General features: G+C 26.7%; 1 protein-coding gene across 7 annotated transcripts in view; it reads right to left on the bottom strand.

Moving 5' to 3' along the window:
- Positions 1 to 22,937, bottom strand: part of LOC105203366 (tudor and KH domain-containing protein homolog) — a 95,148-nt gene that overhangs the window by 4,933 nt on the left and 67,278 nt on the right. For 4 of the 7 annotated variants that reach the window (XM_039455273.1, XM_011172154.3, XM_026141207.2 and 1 more), the window contains exons 4-9: positions 17,652 to 18,038; positions 14,169 to 14,354; positions 13,826 to 13,983; positions 13,079 to 13,296; positions 12,593 to 12,776; positions 8,127 to 8,183 (exon numbers count right to left, since the gene is read on the bottom strand). In XM_039455273.1, the coding sequence (XP_039311207.1) occupies positions 8,127 to 8,183; positions 12,593 to 12,776; positions 13,079 to 13,296; positions 13,826 to 13,983; positions 14,169 to 14,354; positions 17,652 to 18,038 (1,190 nt within the window). Of the gene's footprint in view, positions 1 to 3,070; positions 3,795 to 7,962; positions 8,184 to 12,592; positions 12,777 to 13,078; positions 13,297 to 13,825; positions 13,984 to 14,168; positions 14,355 to 17,651; positions 18,039 to 22,937 lie in introns of those variants that run through there. The other 3 variants (XR_851152.3, XM_011172155.3, XM_039455274.1) reach the window with 3 other exon arrangements.

The raw sequence follows: 22,937 nt of genomic DNA, 5'->3' as shown, positions 1-22,937 counted from the left end.
TATCAAAAGACGCGGTCGCGTATCGCGCTAAGTGATTTATATTACTTTGGTGTTTGCTAAGAGACTGCTTTACGTTTTTGTAAAAATATTTTCAGTCTTTCAATCTATTAATCACATTGTCCACTTGGCCATGCAGATGCAGGTATAATGCAATGGTTGGTCATTTTGATTTAATTTGAACATTTTTGCTTTCATTATTCAAATTTTCCAAAATTAGCAGGCATCATGCATATTGACCGGCTATAATATCCGAATTAATCAAATTGCCCATACATATATTTAAACTAAGAAAAATCTTTTTATAAATTGGAGCATAATTCATCAAACACATATATTTTATTAAATTAAATATGTGCCATTTTGATCAATGGGCTGTCATTTTTCGGGTAGAACCATTATGTCATCAGTGTAACTTTTGGTATTTCTGGGCAAAAACCGAGACAAATTTTTTGCAGGTCTCTTTTAAAATCAAGTTATTTCATTAAGAGAGAAAATAATATCGGATGAGAAACCATAAATATCTTTAAGAATTTTTAATATTATTATTATGAAAACAATCGTACTGGGCTCTTTAGATGACTATTATAATATATAAATAAAAATAGAAAAAATACTTTGCTAAAGTTTAAGATTATCAGAAGACCTCGCACACTTTATAGAAATTTGGTTTCAGTCAAATACGTTGAAACTTTGGCAAATAATATCTTCTGTGATGCTGATCTAAAGTTGTCATTGCCGTAAGTTGATCCTACGAGCCCCATTTGCAAGGTACAAGCGCCCAAAGTTAAGAATGGGTATTGAATACACGAACTTCAAATATTTGAAGTTTTTGTATGTTTATCTATTTATCGTATTGTGTGTGTATATACAGAGAAAGAGAGAGAGAGGAGGGGGGGGAGTGAGTGAGAGAGCAATACATATTAAGAGTCAACGCTATTAACGGTGCGCAAATTATAACAAACTATCCTTCTAGAATTTTATTCTTTTGAGTACGAACGTTTCGATTCTGTTTGGAATCTTCCTCAGCGTTACAAATCTGTTACGTAAAGCATCCCTAGTCCGAATGAGACAAGTAACTATTCGGTTGTCAGATCCGTAGTAAAATCTTCAACTATAAATTAAAATTACAGGAAGGAACTCCTTTACAAATGGGGCAATGCCAAATGGGGCAATGCTTAGGCGTTCGTATGTACTCGGAAGAATAAAATTCTAAAAGAATAATTGGTTATAATTTGCGCATTGTTAACAGCGCTGACTCTAATTTGCCCTTATTATATTGCGTTTGTTAATTTTGAGTCTTAATTAATTTAAATTTGTTTAAATTATGTTTAATACTTTATTATGTTTAAATAAGCATGTAATGTAAACCTGGGAAAATTTGATTTAAATTCGAATAAAATCGAATCTCTGATTTATATATGTATACATGAGACAATAATAGTTTAATACAATAATAGTTTAATATTTGATAGTTTGAAATCAAAAAGATGGACAGTTAGAAAAAAACAAAAAAAATCTGTGAATGTGCAATTATTTTGTCAAAATTAAAACGAATACATTGAGTATAAAACATAGTTTTTTGTTTTAACATGATTCCTATTTGACCTTCATTATAGAATTTTTTCAAAATTATATTAATCATCTTAATAATCTAAAATAATTGTTTTTTATATTAGAGAAAAACTTACAAAAAATAATGAAGACTAAAATTTCAAACAAGTTTGTAATAAAATACGTATCAATTCTTTTCTTATTAGTATAAAAGATTATTTATTGTAACACTCATTTCTTTCAATATTGATTTTATATATATATATATATATATATATATATATATATATATATATATCAATCTGAATCAATATATATATATATATATATATATATATATATATATATATATATATATAATATCAATTGTATATAATCAATATTATATTAATATCTTTGACTATATAATTATGGACTGCCAGTTATCCCCATTTTTCCTATTCTTACAATGCTTAGCTGTGTCTTTAACATAACGCGCGCCTTGACGGTTAAATGGTAGAAAATTGAAACATGAAGACGCATTTCTTCTTTTTGCACATTTTATTTATGTATTAGAATTATTGGTTTTGAACTTTGCTAAATATAATAAAACTACGCAATGTCATATTCCATTTCTTTCTTATTTTCTATTTTACCGGCGAAATGCGACTTCGTTTTAATTTTCTGCTATTTAACCGTCGGAGGCGCGCGTTATGTTAAAGACAGCACGTGTAAAATGGCCAACTGGCAGTCCATAGTTATATAGTCAAAGATTAATATTATATAATCAAAATATTCTACCATTCAAATACAGTTTCAAATGATAAAATATTTCAATTATATAATAACAATGTAACATCAATATAATATTGACATCACATTCGAATTGACTCGGTAGAGATGAATTAAACGATTACAATAAATAAAACGATTACATAAATTTGTTATTTACCAAATTATTCATCATCCTTGTGGTGAAACTAAAAGTAAACGGGAATTCGATTCGTTCAACTAAAGAGAAGAACTTCGCCGTTGCCGTTTTATATGTTTCGCTTCACCGCAGCTTTCTAGTTCCGCTGGAAAGAACCAACAATTACTTCTAGTCATTTCTTGCATCATGTTTATCCCATCGCAAGTCAATTGTCGCGCTAAGTCGGCACAACCGCGAACAATTGAAACGCATGGCAAAGTCTCTCGAAAAAAATCATTATATTCTTCTTCCTGAATCACGCCTCACCACTTTTCATCTTTTTTCAATCGAACTTTCGATTAGTCTCTCTTTTCCCGTGCACGTTTTTCTTCCCGCAATTTGCTGCAGCTTCTCGATTACCAATTCAGCTACTTACTGACGATTTATAATAACTTAAGCAAGAAATTTTTCAAAAATACGTTTATTTTCGTATTTACATTCGTTAAATTAACAAAAATCAAGTTTTTATTAATATACATATACATATATATATATATATATATTAATCTTTAATCTGCGCACGCTTCTTCACTTTGAATATTAACTATATTAAAAAAAAATTACAACATATTTCCCTTCTTATCACCTTTAATCAACATTAGATGGCGTGAACTACTAAAAAAAAACTTACGTAATAATTATTAATATACTAAATCTTAATATTATTAAAAAAATTTCTTATTTAGATTCACATTTAATCTTTTTTTCAACTTATGTTAAAATTAATTATGTTTTAATTATCCTTAGAAAATATCTAACAAAAAATATTGTATCGTGTTACAATTTAACTATTTAATCAGTTCGCATATTTATCTTAACGCATTAATACAAATTAAAAAATATATATAAAGAAATAAAAAATCTATTTACGTATTGCCATAATTTCTCAATGTCTCAATTCTTTAAAATGTAACTTTAAACATCATTTGCTTAAAAATAAAATGTAAAATCTGAGTTCAATTGCTTCGTAAATTTTTAAAACTATTACAATAGTGTAGAAAAATATATATCCTATACTATAAAAAAAATATACTATAAGAAATATTTTACAATATTGTACAAAGTGTGCTTATAATAGAAAATTAATAGAAACTATCATTTAAAAAAACACAGAATTTAACATTCGTTTTAATTTACTTGATGTTTTGATAAATGTAAATAGTTCGTAGAATATGTCAATTATATTCCATCTAAAATCACTTTCTTATAGTGCCCTATATTAATAATTTTTTTATAGGGTATTGTTCATTTGATTCTTTATCGGCATTTCTTATTTCTTCGATTATTCAGATTTCTAAAAAAGATATATGAAATAAAGAATATATATTATCAATATTCACATCTATTATAATATAAAATATGCGTTAATGTATAAAACATGTTTGAAGGAAAATTATATTAATAAACACATCTTTGTTATCATATGGATCATTGATCTCGTGTTTTAAGAAAGTTCTTCAGTTTTTTATATAAGAATTCCATTAAATTTATGGTTGATATATTTGTATTCCTGAATTATTTTATCATTTTTTAATCGTAGTTTTCTTTGAATATAACTTCCTAAAATAGCATTAAGTTTTTTGGAAAGAAGAGTTTTACATAATTTAATCATAATGTAAGAATCATAAAAAATTATATTTATAAAAAAAATTATGAAGAACATTTTGTAATTAAAAAATAAAGTTTTACCGTATCACTTTTATACAAGATAAAATGTTTATGAATTAGACAATTCTTTTTAAATGTGACATTAATAAATTAATAAAGATGTACCTATTAATAATTATTTAAATCAATTAAAAATTGTTTTATCATATTTATTAATGTTATAAAAAAAAATTTACTTTTTATCATATCAATATTTATTAAAATATTATAAAGAAAATATTTTTAAATAACATTATCATTTTTATTGCTTTTTGTTCTAAAAATGTAAATAAAAATTATTTATTATTTTGAAAATAATAATGCCTACTACAAAGATTCTTATATTAAAAATTGCATGTGAATAAAAAATGATTTCTCTTTATTTTTTTCAGTTGAAGAACTTCCTTAAATAATTTTTATACTAAATTAACCCTCCGTCGGGCGCATGTGATCTTATAGATTCATGGTGAATATATTTATGATGAATTAAAAACTTATTTAAAAATAAGTTTACCATGAATCTATGAGACTACATGCGGCCGATGGAAGGTTAAAAAATGTAATCTCAGAATTTTTTATCTATCAGAAGTTTTGTATAAAAATATTAGAAATTTTCATTCTTTGCCACAATATATCATAATAATGATGTATTTGTATAATTTGTTAATGTCTTATAGAATTATTTTTTATATTTTGTGCTAAATAAAAAATATTATCAAGTCAACAGTTGTGCATAAAAAAATAGTAAATTAAAATTTATATATTCTATCTACAATTATTGTTCATATTTAAGCAATATAAAATTTTCTTTAAAAAATTTGATAATTTTAAATAAACACAACTTGTTTGCATAAAGATATTTATAATTTTATTTAAAAAAATATATTTATTTGTTTAATCAATAATATTCTTAGGTAATAATAATTTTCATAAGTTGAAAGAAAAATGTAACAAATAAGAAATAAAATCTTTAAACCAAGAATTTAGAATTTTTTAATGTTTTTTAAATCAATCATATTATACTATTTAATAACTATTATTAATAACTATTGAAATAAAAATATAATATATCGCTGAAATTTTAGATTGTCTTCAAAGATTTTACCTTAAACTATACATGAAACAATGATTGTTGTAATTTGATATTAATTTCTTTTGTGAATAAATGAACGTTTCGGTAAATTGACATTGTATTGTTGACATGAGAGACATGCTTCTATCAGTAATGAATTGATCTTAATTATATATATATAATTCCTTCAGATTAAAATAACAAATTGAAAACTTTTTATGATAAAAAGAAACAAGTGTTATATTCTAAAGCATAAAATATATAATTAGAAACACATTATTTTTTTTGATTAACGAAAAATAAATGTCATTTTGAAACCCAATATTACATGTACATAATACGTGTGCAGTACGGCGAGCAAATACATTCTTTTTATATGTACATACGTATAAACGTGCAGTGTGGAGTAAATGCATTCTTTTTATTGAATACATTTACTCCATCCAATACCATAGATTCATTGTGCATTTAAAAAAATATTCTTTTTAAGTTTAAAAATTAATTAATTTATAAAATTGATTATTTTTTAACATTTTTTAATAATTTGAATCTTACATGAGTATGAGAGGAACAAAGAGAAAGAGAAAAAAAAAGAAACTTGTTCCCTCAAGCATTAAATTATTATACAAAGTTTATCACAGTATTTGATATACTTAAGAACAGATAAGTATAGAAATATACAAAACAAAAAAAGAAAAAAAGAGAGAAAAGATTAAAGAGACTTACAACAATTTTTACCAATTATTTGCAAAATTTTAAACAAGTTTTTTTTCCAAAATAACATTTTTCAAAATTGTGATGATAACTCATTTAGTTTTAATCCAATTAACTAAAAATTTTTAAAAGATATTTACAACATAATTCTTTTTTGTCCAATCTGCAATCAAATAAAAATTCTAACTTTTCAATTTTTCAGTAAAAAAAGTCTCGAAGAAAGAAGCAAAACAATCAAATTATTTTTCAAAATTTTACCATTTTGCTAAAAACTAATATTTTATAATTTTGTTATAAAATAGGCGGACAAAACAGCACATTAGACATGACTTTATCGATTTCAATTACTTTACTTATTGTCAAGATAATAGTCCTGAGTAACTATAAAAAGATTTTAGTCATCGCTTGTTGTTTCATCAACAAGTTATTAACCCTACGAAGACACGAGGGATTTAAAACAAATTTTCAATTTTGATTTATTATACGATAAATGGAAAAGATTTTCTTTCCAAAAAAGTTGATAGTGAGAACATATCGGCCAAGTAATGTCGTATTTTGTCAGTTGTGTTTTGTATAGTTGCAAGTTGAGCTGCAGTTGGCAGTAATCCTCTCAGGTCTTGCCAGAAATTGCATTTTTCGCAAGTGAATGTTTTTTGCTATTTTTAGCCTTAATTTCTATACGTAATGTAAATAAAAAATTATTTTCATTATAATAAATACAGGTATTCAGAACAAAGCCATATTGAGATAACACAATGCTCTGTAGAAAAAATTTTATCTTTTTAGAAATGTGATAAAATGTAATAAAAACTTTTTAAATGAGCAATTTTATAATAACATGACTTTTTTTGAAAAAAGTAATTTTTTCTATTTTATATTACCTTTTATCCTATTTTCTATAAATCAAAATTACTAATATTTATGTTATCAAATAATTATACCTTTTTGAAGTAGGCACCATTACACTATTTTTTCTCATAAGGACTAATCTTTTTTTGATCTTATGGAAAATGTCCCTCAGTTAAATTGGCTGTAATTGAAGTATGTGTTGTTTACGATGTTCCGAACAAAAGTCTCAATGCGCATACCTCTCTAAATTCAGTACTTTTCTGTCCAGAGACGTTTGAAGTGATTGTATCATGCTTTTTTACGAACCAAGTATTGTATAAATATATGTACCATATACATGTATGTATGTGTACGTGTATGTGTATATGTACGTATGTATATACACACAAATGTACGCACGCACACATACACACATACATACATACACATACATACATATATTTATATGTATGATACTTGGTATTATAAAAAAGTATGAAACAATCGCTTCAAACGTCTCTGAACAGAATTTAGAGAGTAGTGCCCATTGAAACTTTTGTTCGGGAACATACTTCAATTGTAGCCAATTTAACCAAGGGACATTTCCCATAAGATTTATGCGAGGTCCTTTAATATTAAATCGAAAAATCATATAAAAAGATGTACATGGTATCACTCTTCAAAATCTCAGAAAAACTGATTAACTTTAATTGTCGTAAACTTTTTAATAACGAGTGCCAGCTAAAAACTTTTACTCAGGAAGATGACCTTGACACTATATCTCAAGATCACACTGATATCGATAAGGTCATTCCTGATATGCAATTTTACCGACGGACGAGAATTACATTTATATACAAATTAAGAATTTCTTTTATTTTTTATTTGAAATAATTTATGCATCTTGAATCATAGTAACAGTGAGTCAGTATTTCTGTGATACGCCTATACATATCTGTAAAAAATTGTCTTTCCTAATGTTTGAAAAAATTTATAAAAAATATTTAAATATCGAAGAATGTACCAAGTTTTAAATATTATCTTTTATATATAAAAAAAATTCTTTGAAAAAGATATAAAAATGATATCAAAAATGAGAATACTCTCTTAATGTCTCTCCTACTCTACATATTTCATTCTGAAATTTATGTTTCTAACATAGAAATTTGATGCTTGGTACAAAGGAAGAAAAGCTTATTACCTTTTTTGTGATATTAATATAATTAATATCACATTTCTTCAAATTAAAATTGGCTTCATCATAATTGAAACGCGTTAGTCAAGATAATGTGAATCAGGTATAAATGGAAGGAATGAAAGATTATTCTTATCATGAAATAATGCGGAATTCAATGCAGAACAGACCTCTTCCTCGACTTGAGCCATTTTTAATTGTACCAAACAGTCCCCAATATTAATCACCTGTGATAACAAATATTTAAAAAATTTTTTTTAAACAAACAAATGTGTAATATCGCTTATTTGCTGCAACAGCGATATAACTCTGTACAAAGTTTTCAAATTTAAAATCATTATAATTTTGTAAACTAAAATAAGTCAGCTCGTATAAATTTGTAAATAATTCGAAATAAAGAAATGCCAATAAGACGAACAAAAATTTTATTGTTAATATAAATAGTAATTCTTTAATTTAACATTCATTCATCGACTCTAAGGAGTCTTCTTCAGTGTGCAACAAAATTATTACATTAATGACGAGCTATATACAACGGTGTTCATGATTTCAAAGTTCGAACACAAAATAATTATTTAGGACTATGAAAGTCAAATATATTCTCTTGATTGATTCGTCGTTTTTTATGCGTGAACAATTGTGTCCGGATGTTAAAGAAACAGTCGCTTCCCATCAACGATGCAATTCGTTAGATTCTCGACCATGATAGCTTTAACATTTTCAAAAAACCTTTTTTACACTTGAAACTATGTGTAGTAAAAAAAGGAATATTTCTTCATGTAAATAATTAGACTTACGATTCGTCATTGGAGTCATTGAAACATATAATTTAGTGGTAAACTTATGCAATGAACAAATAGTCGATATATTATGTGTGATCTTTACTGGTCGGCGTGACAAAGAAAACTGAAGTAATTTGAACGCTGTAAACCGATATGACCTACATTTAAGACAGATATTATGCTAAGTGTTTACAATAATAATCCCTATATTTCTAAATTTCGACAAGTCTATTAAAGACGGTAATATAACAGTTGTCTAAAAGTTCAGTATCCGTTTTTAGATTTAACCCATTTTTTTTGCTCATTGATATGTATCATTTCAGAAATCAATCTTTTATTGTAATTGGGTTCAAAATCAAGGATCTTTACATTCTCTCAATCAAAAGAGAGATTTTGTGGCAATCTGTGTTTACTAATAACGGATAATTTTATCGTATCAAGTTTTATATTGTATATATGATCTTTAATTCTCGTTTTTAATTTTTTTTTATATGGCTTACATATGAGGCGTTACAATCCTTGAAATTCAGCAATATAAACAACGTTATTGCATTCTGTTTTCTTATTCTTATCCTTATGTACTTTAACAAACTTGTCTAGTTTATTTAATCTAAAGCCCACTGTGAATTCGTTATTGCTTACAGACACAGATATTCTTTCCGATGTTTTTTTATGTATGGAAAGACTAGAAACTTTTTCTCTTCCTTTTCAATGAGAGTGTTAGACACGTTTGTGATTGAATGTTAAATTAAAAAATTACTATTTATACGAGGTATGTTCGGAAAATAAGGTTACGACAAATATTACAAATCGAAAAATGTGAATTTATTTATGAAACTTACATGGAATGTTACGTAGATATATACCTATTTTTCAACATAGTCACCATTCATTTTCTTACATTTAGTGAGCCGCGGGAACAATTTTTTTATGCCCTCGTTGCACTCGTTTCCCGCCAACTTCCTCGACCATTCGTAAACCGCGTTTTTTACCTCCAAATTGAACGAAAATCGTTTTCTACTGAGATGCTCCTTTAGACGAGTGGAAAGGAAGAAATCAGAAGATGCAAGGTCCGGACTATGGAATGGATGGTTTAAAATATCCCAACCAAAAAGGTTGGGATGTTTTAAAAAAACTTTTTTGGTTGGGATGTTTTAAACCATCCATCCCATAGTCCGGACCTTGCATCTTCTGATTTCTTTCTTTTCACTCGTCTAAAGGAGCATCTTACAATTAGTAGAAAACGATTTTCGTCTGATTTGGAGGTAGAAAACGCAGTCTACGAATGGTCGAGAAAGTTGGCGGAAAACAAATGCAACGAGGGCATAAAAAAATTGATCCCGCGGCTCACTAAATGTAAGGAACTGAATGGTGACTATGTTGAAAAATAGTTATATACCTACGTAACATTCCATGTAAGTTTCATAAATAAATTCACATTTTTCGATTTGTAATATTTGATGTAACCTTACTTTCCGAATATATCTCGTATTAACAACCAAATTTTTGCTCGTCTTATTGGCCTTTATTTATTTCGAATAATTTTGTAATATCATTTTTAAATCAAAATTTTAGTATAACTGTAAACAAATAAAAGTATTAATCAGGTTACAACTCTTTATTCATTGTCTTAAATTTTCATTAGAACTATTTTTGGAAATAAGTAAAATGACATGCTTTTAGCTATGTCGTTATTATAGCAAATAAGCAATATTTTAACAATGATTTTTTAATAGTAAGTTTTTCTTAGATTTAGAAAAACGACTAACCGGTCGAAAGCGCATCTTAGTGCTCAATAATTTTCTAAGTAAATTTTGCTTCAGTGACGAACTAGCTAAAACACTCATAAAGAATGTAGAAGGATCTTTAAAACCTGGCCGAAGTAATATTTTTCACCACAATACTTTACAATTTTTCGGATAGTGCGGATTGTAGAGATGCTTGTAGGCATTGAAATTATTAAATTAAATACTAATTTAAATTATGATATTACATTTCTTGTTCTACTTAACAGCTGCGTTTTTTAAAATCCGGTAAACATGCAGCACGCAGTCCGAGAAAACTTGTAAATGTATATAAATTCGCCCAATTACTATTGAACACTAAGATCCACTTTCAACCGATTAACTGTTTTTCTCAATTTAAATGTGTTGATACATTTCCCGATCATAATAGGTTATAGTTTTTTCTTTTAGAAAATTTGAAGATTATTTCAATACAATCTTTAAGGCTTTTGAGTAATCGTCGTAGCCATAATAAAATCGTGATAAATCATGTCATAAATCACACGTAAAAATTCTTCCATGTCATTTGTAAATAAAAAGAATTTGGATAAAACAAAATAATGGGATTGCTTCAAAACACTTGTAAAAATGGGTCTTAACTCTTTTTTTACCGTTTAACAATCAGTAAATAGTCGTAAAAAGAATACGAAGTAAAGCCTATTCAAGTAGGAAAACATACGGACAGCTATTGAAAAGAGTGAAAAATACGTGCTTTTACGTATAAAATTTAAAGATAACTTTAGTTACAACCCATTTTTACAAATTTAGTTTAATACGAGACTAGTCACACATTTTCACAATAAAACACTTAATAACCTTTGACTTCTGGACTACTAGTGCCCCTACTTTTTCATAAGATAGAAGGAGAGATCCGTGAATCCAAGATCTCAGAGCCACCGTGACCGAAAATAATCAAATTAAGAACTAGCTGCATTTCAAGTAAGAATCGATACGATTGGTACAAATAACTCCGAATAAATAATTAAAGTGATCCAAAAGTATTGCTAAATAAAAAATAGTTCGTTGTTTTGCTAAATTATGTAATAATACGAAATACAAAGCTGTAGGAGTAATTAAATGTGATACGAGAAAAATACAAATTGTTTCAAAATTAATTTAAAAAAAATTACTAAATTTAATAATCGGCAATTAATAATAAAATAAAATAAATAGTATTTGAGATGTGAGGTTCACATCTCACAAAATCTAATTTACCTATAAAATAACACATTTTTTTATTTTGTTGAAGCTGCTTCTGCAGGAGTGTATCTTGTGTTTTTAATATTACATATTTCCGCAGAACAACAAACCATTTTTATGTTTTATATTTTAGTTCGTATATAGTTTAAATAATAATAATCTCAATACGCGTTCTGATTGTACCTTTGACTATACAGTCAAAGAATTGTACCAATTCTTACTTGAAATGCAGCTACTTGGTTCTCGGTTTGGCCAATTTCCGGACATGGTGGCGCTGACATCTTAGATTTCAATAATGGCTGTCGTTAGCAGTCAAAGATAATAACGAAATAATACATGCAAGATAAAATTTCATCGTCAACATATTGCGTTTCATGTCTATTAGTTATAATTTTTTTCGCGATACTACATCACCACTATCGATGCAGAGTACTTCAAACCTCCGCTACGTCACATCTTGCATATTTATTCACGTTATTATGCATTTTTTCGAAGGCTTTTTCCATTCTAACCCTGATATTAAGCCCATTTTGAATTTTCCAAAAAGCCAGATGGCATTGAAAAATAGACCAACAAAAATTTTAAGCTCTTTTAGAGCAGTTTATCTCAAAAATTGAAATGGACAGAAGGAGGGCTTTTTGACATAGAATATCCCATATGTATAACAATTATTTTTGAGATAATAAATTAATTCTAAAACCGTCAAAATATAAAAAAGATTGTTATAAAATCTCAAAAACAAATATTTATGGCACGATATTTAGCAAAAATCTCTAAGCATTTTTATAAAGCCAAAAAATATTTAAACAGCAAAGACATCAAAAGTTCGAGATTTTAGGAAATTTAGAAATTTTCTCATCTCTTTCTTACCTCGCTATCAGATTCGTATCGTAGAGCGATGCAAGGAATCAGTGAACTTTGACGATTGCGAGATCCTTTGCAATCGACCGGATGTTCCTTGTAGCCTTTAACTTTAGCGGTAACTTTTATTTCCTTTGCTAAATATGTAAGTTCGGCGAACTTATTAATAGCTTCAGAACTCCATTCATTTTCTCTGAAAATAACGGTATATTTCATTGAAAATGATCGATAATCGTGAAATCCGTTGGGATATTGATTAGCAGATAATTCAGAAAGAAACGTACAAAGGCGATATAAAAATAAAATTTTAACTGTAAGAAAATAATTCTCAAAAATCGCCTTAAAAACGGGTCTTCCAATTAGAATATCTCCTTAATTAATCATCAAGTTTAAGATATGTATGGATGTGTGTTAAGAAATATTGTAAATTAAATTTTTTTTGCGGCAAGAAAACTAAAGTAAAATTCTATTTTGTTCATCGAGATATTGATTTACCGTGGCTTCACGTTTGCTAACGAACATTCCACAGCCTGATGCCGTAAGCTCAACATGTCTGTACGAAGTTCTAATACATCATCTATAGGAACAAGATCCATGTCTCCATAATCCACAAAAAAGACCTCGCATAATTCATCGGATTCCATGGATATTATTTCTGCACGATACCATTTGTTATCTTTAAATTTAGCTGCTACCATTTTACCTGGTGTTATCTAGAATTCACAAATGTTATAGATAATCAAATATTATTATTAATAATGACAATAAAATATTGTATGTATGTGTATAACTCTATCTCTTATTTATGTTATTTTAAATGCTATACCGTCATATTTTAAAGTTAACTGACAAGGAAGGTCCCTAACTCAAAAATTGTTAAATTATGATACTTCGATAATAAATTTGAACATAAAGGGTATTTTAATATATAATAAACTTCTTTTTGGTGCTTAAATTCATCCTAAAGGGGTAAAATTAATTCCTAAAAATCAAAGTTTTTTTGTTTTATCATTAAATAATTATGTTTTGCTTATACTATTTAATAAATCTCAATAAAGAAATAAATTTTCTTTATAAAATTTTGTTCTGTCTTCTTTTATTAATGAAATAATAAAACAAAAAAACAAAAAATCAACAAATTTACGTACGTAAATTATGTACGTATTACCAAAATTTAATAATTTTTTTTTACTATCTGAATTGAAAACCTTCCCTTGTCTGAGTTAAGTTCTTCCCGCTTACTTTGTTTAAAATATGGAACTTGCGATTTTCCTCATCATAATAATAGTTTGTCATTTCATGTATCAACTTTTGTAATTGATCGTGAGCAGGACCAAGCACTTGAATCCAAAACAGATTGGGTGTTTCCATTGCAGTTACAAACACTTCCATTAAACCATCTATTAAAACCCAAATCTAATATAATGGAGTATACAAGAATCAAAAAGAATTTTGAATTTCTACATGTACTTTCAAATGACAAATTTACAAATATTTCCAATTTATTAAATATTTTATACAAAAATTCTTTATATATATATATATATATATATATATATATCAAGGCCGTCGCGCGTATGTATACCTTGTACTAATGCAAGATTTGGAATGTTATGTACTCTCGGAGATTCAGATAATTCGGAAACTCTTTTGATCATCAATTCGATTGGAATTCTATTTTCCTCTTGAATTTTACTTTCTATTTGACTAATAGCTAATTTTACTTGCGCAGCAGTGCCTCTTACTATTATTACGTTTTTCATTTCAAAATCTATAAAAAAGAAATTATTAAAATTATTGCAACAATTGCTAATATAGACTTTAAAATTAACACAAAGAATAATCCAAAGAATGAATTGAATTGTTTCCTATAAAAACCAAAGAGACCTATTTTTAAAAAATCCAAGTTATGGTCAAATTATTCTATAGTAGTGTTACATCGTGTACAATTTTATTCCCGCAAGAATCAAATAAAAATAAATGTAAATATAAATTGATAGTAAATATTAAATTTTTGCAAAAATCAAATTTAAAATCTTAATTTTTTAAATGGTTTTTTAAAACAATCAAAATTTAATCTTTATTTTTATACTTATTAAATGTCCAGTGAAAAATTATCATATTTATACAAAAAGAAATTTAAAAACAGAGGTCTATGAAAGGTCTATGTTTTTGTTAAGAACAATTTAAAAAATTTTGTAAGTGAAAAGTGAAAAGATTATCGCTTTATACTTTAAATATTTTTTACATCTTTATCATTATTAATGTTATTAAAAAGGTACAATATTATAGTAAAATACATAATATATGTAAAATTTCTAAAAGGACCAAATGAATCTATACTCTATTTACTGAGAGAAATCGAATCGATCTGCGCACACGAACAGCATAATGGGGAGAATGCTGGCTCTACGAACAGTTCTATGTGAGCAGAGAATAAAGGAGCTTCCCAGACATCCTACAGGCCACTGCAGGCGGAACGGACGAGTTTTTGTCCGAGCATTTCGATTTCTCACAGTGAATAGAGTATAGAGATTTTTTTTTTTTAAATAGGTTCTCAAAATATTATATTAATCAAAGCTTAAAACTATTTTATTAGGGCTATTGTTTTTGACAACTTCAAACATTCAAAAATTCGAAAAAATTCAATGTGTTAAAAAAAATGTGGATTCGAATTATTCCTAAATTACAAACTGCGTCGAAAAATCCTGTACCATTTTGCGATTTTCTCAATATGACCGCTCAGTGATCATCGTGGCTAAGTGAATGAGAAAATATTTAAAGGTGTGTTTTCCACATCGATTCAATATTGCTTATAAACAACTTCGGCATGCCTAACAACCTCGATCGCTAGATGGTTGCATTTCGTCACGCGTTTAAATTTGAAGGTAGGCTGAGCAAATTCGGCTATCTATAAATTAATAACTCATTGGCTATTGCAAAAATCGCAAAATGGGCTTTTCAACTCAGTTTAGTCTGTTCTATTACTATGTGAGAATTTAATAATTAATTATTAAACACGCGTGCACGCATGAACACAAATTTGATGTATCATAAATCAATTTTAAAAAAAGTGAAACAATTTTCAATGAATAATTATTAATAAAGTTTTCAAAATAATTAGTTAATCGAATTCGATACAAGCACATACAAATCAGAAAAGATAATGATCAATGATCCAATTAAAATTTAAAAAATAAAAATTAATTTATTCTCCAAAAATAAAGAATAATTAATATAAATATGTTAATTTTTTTTTTAATGTGACTTGGTCAACTTTATTCTAGTGTGATTTGGTTCAAAAAATTGATATTTTGCATATTTTTATCGATTGGGATCATGAAAATGTATTTGCCTCACAAGGGAATGTCTCCACCTATTTTGATAAGTTTTGGATACGTTGTAGAACATTAGAGAATATTACTCATTTTTTTCTGCTAATTTCAAAATTTAGAGATTGAAATACCTCCTCGAAAATAATAGATTTTTTTCGTTTTTATCGAATATCTATGAACTATAAAGTGAAAAAAATGTTTCATACAAAAGTTTTATAGTTTTTTTACACTCTGTATACTTTTATGAAAAAAATCAAATTAAAAAAAAATCTATTATTGAAATTACTCATTATCGACTTCGTAACTGTATGAAAAACTTTAAACGCGTTTTTCGCGACACGACTACTTTTTTTAAATCAAACATGTATTTTTCTCATAAACTATTGATCCGATTGACTTGAAGCTTTGCACATATACAAGGTGATATTTAAATTCATGTGTCAACATTTTGTACATATGCACACATACAAAGTGAATCTTACATTTGAAACCGGCAAATCATCTCTTATGGTAAAATGTTGACACAAGAATTAAAATTCACAGTATACATATTAAGCTATCGTTTGACTCCCTAACTTTTTGATACCTTTAAAATTATTTTTTCTCCAAACACAAAAAGTTTGAATTTTTTAGTAAAAATTAAAATACTTTTCTTCAAGCGCTACCATTTTGTCAATTTTTCTTCATATTATTTATTAAAAGAGGAAATGTCCCATTTGACGACGTTGCACTGACCATACGCTCTCAGCATATATTTTCTCTTGAAACAATCAATCAGAATATTAAATTGACCAATTAGCAACGTGCGCAATCTATATCATCTATTAAAGAATCAAATGATAACATTCTCGTAAGTAAAATAAAATTTTGTTTTCTTCAAATGACGAGGACGGCAATAGTCATCACACTCAATAAAAATATTATTTTGCAACATGACCTGTGTGCCCTTCTGTGCTTAGTTCAATTTTCAATAAAAAACTTTGCAAAAATTTTAAATGTCACTTTTCTGTTTTAAATATAAATAAATGTGAATACAAAACCTCATATTTTATAAAATTAATTCCCAAAAATCATCTTAATCTTTAACTACACTGATGGAGTACAAACATACGAATCAGTGTACAATATTTCTCACGTGACAAAATAATTTTGTACCATGCAAGAAATAATTACGTAATTATATGCGATGAAGTACGTTTGTACCCCACCAGTGTAGTTAAAGGTTAAAAACGGATATTTATACAAGAATGTTTTCTTAAATCTTTCTCAACATAAGATCTTAAAAATGATTAAAATCATATATTTTTTATTTTAAAAGCATAATTATAACATTAAAAATTCTATTTCAGATTTTGATACAATTATTTAAATGTTTAATACTATCGTGATACTATTACTATTAAATAGTATTAAATTAATAATGCATAGTTTTGATTTTTTGAAGCTTCAAAACATTAATTTTCGAAGATTTTAGTGCTAAAGCTTCAAATCTTTGAAACTTCAAAGTTTGAATGTCGAAGCCTTCAAAGCAAATTATTAGCCTTCTATTGTATGTTCAAAGAAAAATTACGTATTTATACAATAAATGGTTGAAGATAAGATTTTTGTGTTCTGAAAATTTAACTTCTTGGATTTTTTTATAGGAAACCTTTCAATTATGTATCATACAGTTAATGATAAAACAAAAATTAAATTAACTATTAATCGTAAAACAATGTTAAAATAATACGCACTTTCTAACTGCAATCTAACAGCAGTATTTCTAACCATGAGTTTTGCACCAGAAGATTTTACTACCTCTTGTATATCGTACCCACTTCTGTCTACGAATTTGTTAAAAACTTCATGTGGCATTAATATCTCATAAGTCTCAATATCAGTATCCTCTATTATATTTTTATCAGAATCATCTGTTGATTCTGATAAAACATTGTATTCACCAAAAATTGTATTCTTATACATATCAGTGTTATTAGAAGATGATGCAAATTTTGCTGCAAATTGCGTGCTCAACTGAGCTTGAGCTTCGACTTCCTCATTAATTTTCTCTTCTATATGAATAACAGCTGATGCTATTTGATCGGCAGTTCCCTGTATTTTTATCTTACTTTCCATGTGAGCTATAAAAAATTAGTATGGTTAAAAATAAGCTAATATCTTTTTAACTAAATTAAATTGAAATTAATGGTTTATAAAATTAATTTAGTTGTGTTCAAAAAATTGAAGGAACAAAACACTAACTCATAAGAAGAAGACTAATCTTTGACCCATATGGGATTTCTTAAAATTTTTAATATGTTGTATTACATCTCTCCCACTAAAGCGTGATAAAACAACGTTTACCATTGCACATTAGCTTTCAAGAATCATTTTTAAAGTATTTAAGTAATAAGTTAAATGGATTAGACATACATAACAATTGTTATGTTACACAAATGTATATAAATAAGTGAACGACTGTTTACATTCGTGCCAATTAAACTATATAAGGTAACAAAGATTTCGATTTTTCTACTAATGATCTTCATCAGTGTTTAATAATTGGAATTTCTTACAAAGTGGGAATATATTCGCAGCGTACGATGATAAGTGAAATCTATTTGTACAATTCTTTTCGATTTACATTTAACATTTTTAAGTCAATAGTCTGGACCTTTTTTATACAGAACTCACATTCTAAATATCTATGGCCTTAATTTTTGTCTCTCATCAGCAATTCTTTAATCATAATGTATCTCATCAAGAAAAATTGTACTCAATCTGGTTGCTATTACTATTATATAAAAATTGCTTACTATTAAATAAAAAATTGCAATCATGTAGAAAATGTAAGTCAAAATAAATAAAAATTAATAATTAAATAATAATAAAAAGAAATTTTATGTTATATTACAAAATTAACTATAATAAACTGATTAAAAAATAAAATGAGAATTTAGAAATAATTATATGCAGTCAATATATAAAATCAATAAAAAAAGAACGATTAATTAGAAATAATACAATAAATAATTAAAATAATAAAAATTAAACAAGAATACTTTCTACGATCGTAGCTGGATCTTAGTGCTTGTATTTATTCATGTAATTTTATATATTTTCTTCAAATTCATCAATAAAAGTATATAAAATCTACAGATTTCTAAACTAGATCGCTAACTTAGGTAGTGGGAATATAGCAAAATTGAAGCATGAATAGGATATGCCGCCATTCATGACACGGAGAATTGCGCCAACTTCACGAAAGATATACCGAAAAATGTATGTTTCTTCTTTACGGAAGAAGATCATCATTGTTGTTATGGCAAATTGGCACAACGTATTCTTTTAACCTCGGTTTGTTAGCACCTGGTCTTGCCTCATAATCTTTTGAGATAAAATGATCACTTATACAGATTACGCTATGTTTTGCAGGCTTAAAATTATCTCCAACTGTATCAATCCATTTCTTCAATACTTCTTCTCTCTTAAATGAGAATCTAAACGTATGATATTAAAAATATTTACAACATAACATTCCTCATAAAATAATAAATAAGTACAAAATATTGAAACTTAAATAACATAATTTATCTAACATAGTTTCGTACAAAACAGAAATTTGTGATATATATATATATATATATATATATATATATATATATATACCTACGTAATAAACCTGGTCGTCGAATATTTTTAAAATATTTTACACAACAAATTTGTGGTATTTTAAAGATTAACCTTCTAATTTTTTTTTAACACGTTTTTTAATACACACAATATAACACAATGACAGAAATATACAAAACATATGAATTGGACAAACGGAAGTTCGACCATTTGTAATGCGGATAATACTTATTGGTTACTTTACTCCCCACTACCTAAGTTAGCGATCTAGTGTAGTTTAGAAATCTGTGATAAAATCACACAAATAAATACAACCACTAAGACCCAGTTACAACCGTAGAAGGCATTCTTGTCTAATTTGTGTTGTCACAGTAACGGCCAAATATCTCTCTACTTTAAAATAACAAAGTAAATAAAATCAACATGTAATTTTTACAGATGTGACACAAATATCACTATTTAAGTACATCAAAATGTAATTACATTGTTATTTTTCATTAATTAATTCAATTTCTTATATGTTCATTGACTAGTGCAGTAAATCTAGTACACATCGGATTCTAAAGCAAAGTGCATATTTTTTTAAAAAAACAAATTAGAAAGCAAGACCAAAATAAAAATTTGTCTTATTGAAAAAGCATCTTAAAAGTGTATACTTTTGTGTATATTATGCATATTTGCATAAAAAATCCGATATCTAATAAGTAATATTATAGCCATATATTCGGTATAAATGTTAATAGAAATCACAATGTCAAAAATAATGATTAATAAGATCAATAAAAGTCAACACAACTCTCAGTGCATACTGGTAAATAACAACTAATTTTATTCAAAAAAACATAAGATGCTATAACCGACCTTTTCGCCCAAATTTAAGCCATCTTTAAATTACAAACTTTAAATTACAAACCACTTATACTTTTTGCATCACATAAAACAACAGTTCTATATGTGTCAGACTCGAATAGTAGATCAAATGATTAAATGGACTAAAAAGTCCTAAATATGACAACCAAATAATTAATTTATAACTCACAGTATTACTATGAGTAAATTAATTCATAATATTCTAGTCACCAGTAATAAAAATAATAAATAATTCCAAATTTAATTGAAATTTAATTTCTTCCATCACTAAACGTGAATTGACAGAATTTTTACGTTTTTATTGATTTAATTCTGAATTCCACTTGCTTCAAGTTTAATGGATAATGTTATGAATAAGTTTTTGGTAGTCCCATGGAATATTTGTTATGACCGATTTTAGCTGGTATTGTTCTTAACAATTTAGAGAGATTGCTTAAGAAAATTAAAATTTGATGTCTGTGTTTTACAGATATGTAGATGATATTCTCACTATTTTTCCAAAAAATAAAATTGATTATGTACTATCAGTTTTTAATAATTACCATCCACGTTTAAAATTTTTGAGATAAAAGCTAATGGCACAATTACATTTTTAGACACTATGGTCATTAGGAATAGTAATAAACTAATAACAAATTAGTTTCCTTTCCAGTCAGTATGTAAATTTTGTCTCCCGGCCTCTATTTAAATACAAGACAAATACAATTATTAATTTAGTTGACAGAACAATTTTATTGTCAAATGATAGATTTCACAAAGAAAATCTTAAAATAGTAAAAAATATTTTACTATTTACAATTATTTTCCTTGATAACATAATTGCCATAATTGATAACAATTAAAAAATACAATCAATTAATAAATAAATTAAAAAATTAAGGCACCGCCGAAATATAATGAATTTTAGTTCGTCCAACGCAGATACTGATTATTTTGTCGTTAAAAGCATAATACTACCATATATTAAAGAGATTAGTAAGAATATTAGCCACAGTCTAAATAAATAGTCTTGATGCACTTTTTACAGTTCCAAAAAAATGAGATAAATTGATTAAAAAAAGATAAAAACTCTGTAATCATGAAAATGAGAACAGACGTTTAGAATGCATGAATTGTAATGCTCATTATATTTGGCAAACTAAACACTATTTAGAGACTCGTGTCAGAGAATACAAGAATTATATTAAAAACATGAAAACAAAAAAAGTGCTAAAATATTTAAGAAGAATATACATACAATCAATCTACAGAAAGATACTAAGAACTTGAACGCAATTTATAATAAAATAATAATGTGCACTTAATGTTTGTTCTTCGCATCGTCCGCGTTCGTTTAATTTGTGTGTTTAAATTGTCAGTCGTAAATCTTCATTCAATTAAGATGCATGTGATTTTGATAAGCAACTTATTTTATTATATTTCAATACCCATACCAGACTTTATTAATTTATATATGTTTTTTGACAAAAGAAAGATGTAAATCTTATGGATTTACTTCTTTTTTCTCTTGTTGTTTGATTACTCATTATAATTCTTTTCTTTATTACAGTAGATAAATTTTCTGGAAAAAAGTCATAATTCCTGATTCAAAGATTCAATGTAATATTATTTAACCGATTCACTTAAAAAGGATTCAGACCTTAGATCAAAACGTTATGAAAAAGTTTCAATAAACATTTGTCAGTTTGTCGATTAAATTTGGAATTATTTATTAATTCATATGATAGAAATAATAGAATAAGTTTGTCACTGTCCATATAAAGCAAAGAGCAACAGTCTTACAATAATGTATATAAGATGTAAAATTATAGTATTAAAAATAAAAGAGTAATCTTTCTCGAAAAGGACGTCAATTATAATAAATAAATTCTTTTAGTAGAATTCAGACGCGATAATAAAACAACTGTATCTCATAATCATTCTTTTATTTAGGAAGATAAGGTATTGAGACAAACAATTATGATAACTTCTAGAAAAAGTGAGTTTATGACATCAATTAAACTCAACCTGTTACTTTTTTTTTTAAATCGTTACGTTGAAAAAGTTAAGGTCCCTGCCAAATTCTAAAATAAATTATAACTTTGGATAGAAAGAGTTAAAGATGTTAACTGCTGACTGTTTTTTGACTGAATTTTTACTTCTCTTTCTTATTTATTGTATAATTTATTCGTTATGTATAATTTACTGTGACTTATATACAAGGTGTTACAAAATATTTGTTTATGGTCTCATGGGTTGATAGAGCAAGTCATGCTGAGAAGAAAAGTTCTTTACCACTTTACAATTTTCGTAATAGTTAACGAATTATAAATTAATAAAATAGCGGATTTAGTCCCGCCCACCGCCAAATCTAACCGCGCGATTGTGGTTGCCAAGCGCGCGGAGAGTTGTTATTTTCTAACAACGATGGCTGCGTAATAGGTTTAATAATATTTTATATGTAGGTGCACAATATTATTTGATGTTAAATAATATTCTAATTAATATAGTATAATGTAAAATTAGTTAAATTAAGATTATGCTAAATAGTATTTTCA

The sequence above is a fragment of the Solenopsis invicta genome, chromosome 11 (assembly GCF_016802725.1).
Source record: "Solenopsis invicta isolate M01_SB chromosome 11, UNIL_Sinv_3.0, whole genome shotgun sequence".
Lineage (NCBI taxonomy): Eukaryota > Metazoa > Arthropoda > Insecta > Hymenoptera > Formicidae > Solenopsis > Solenopsis invicta.
Note: the sequence above shows the minus strand (reverse complement) of the source record. Positions and strands in the feature narration are given on the sequence as shown.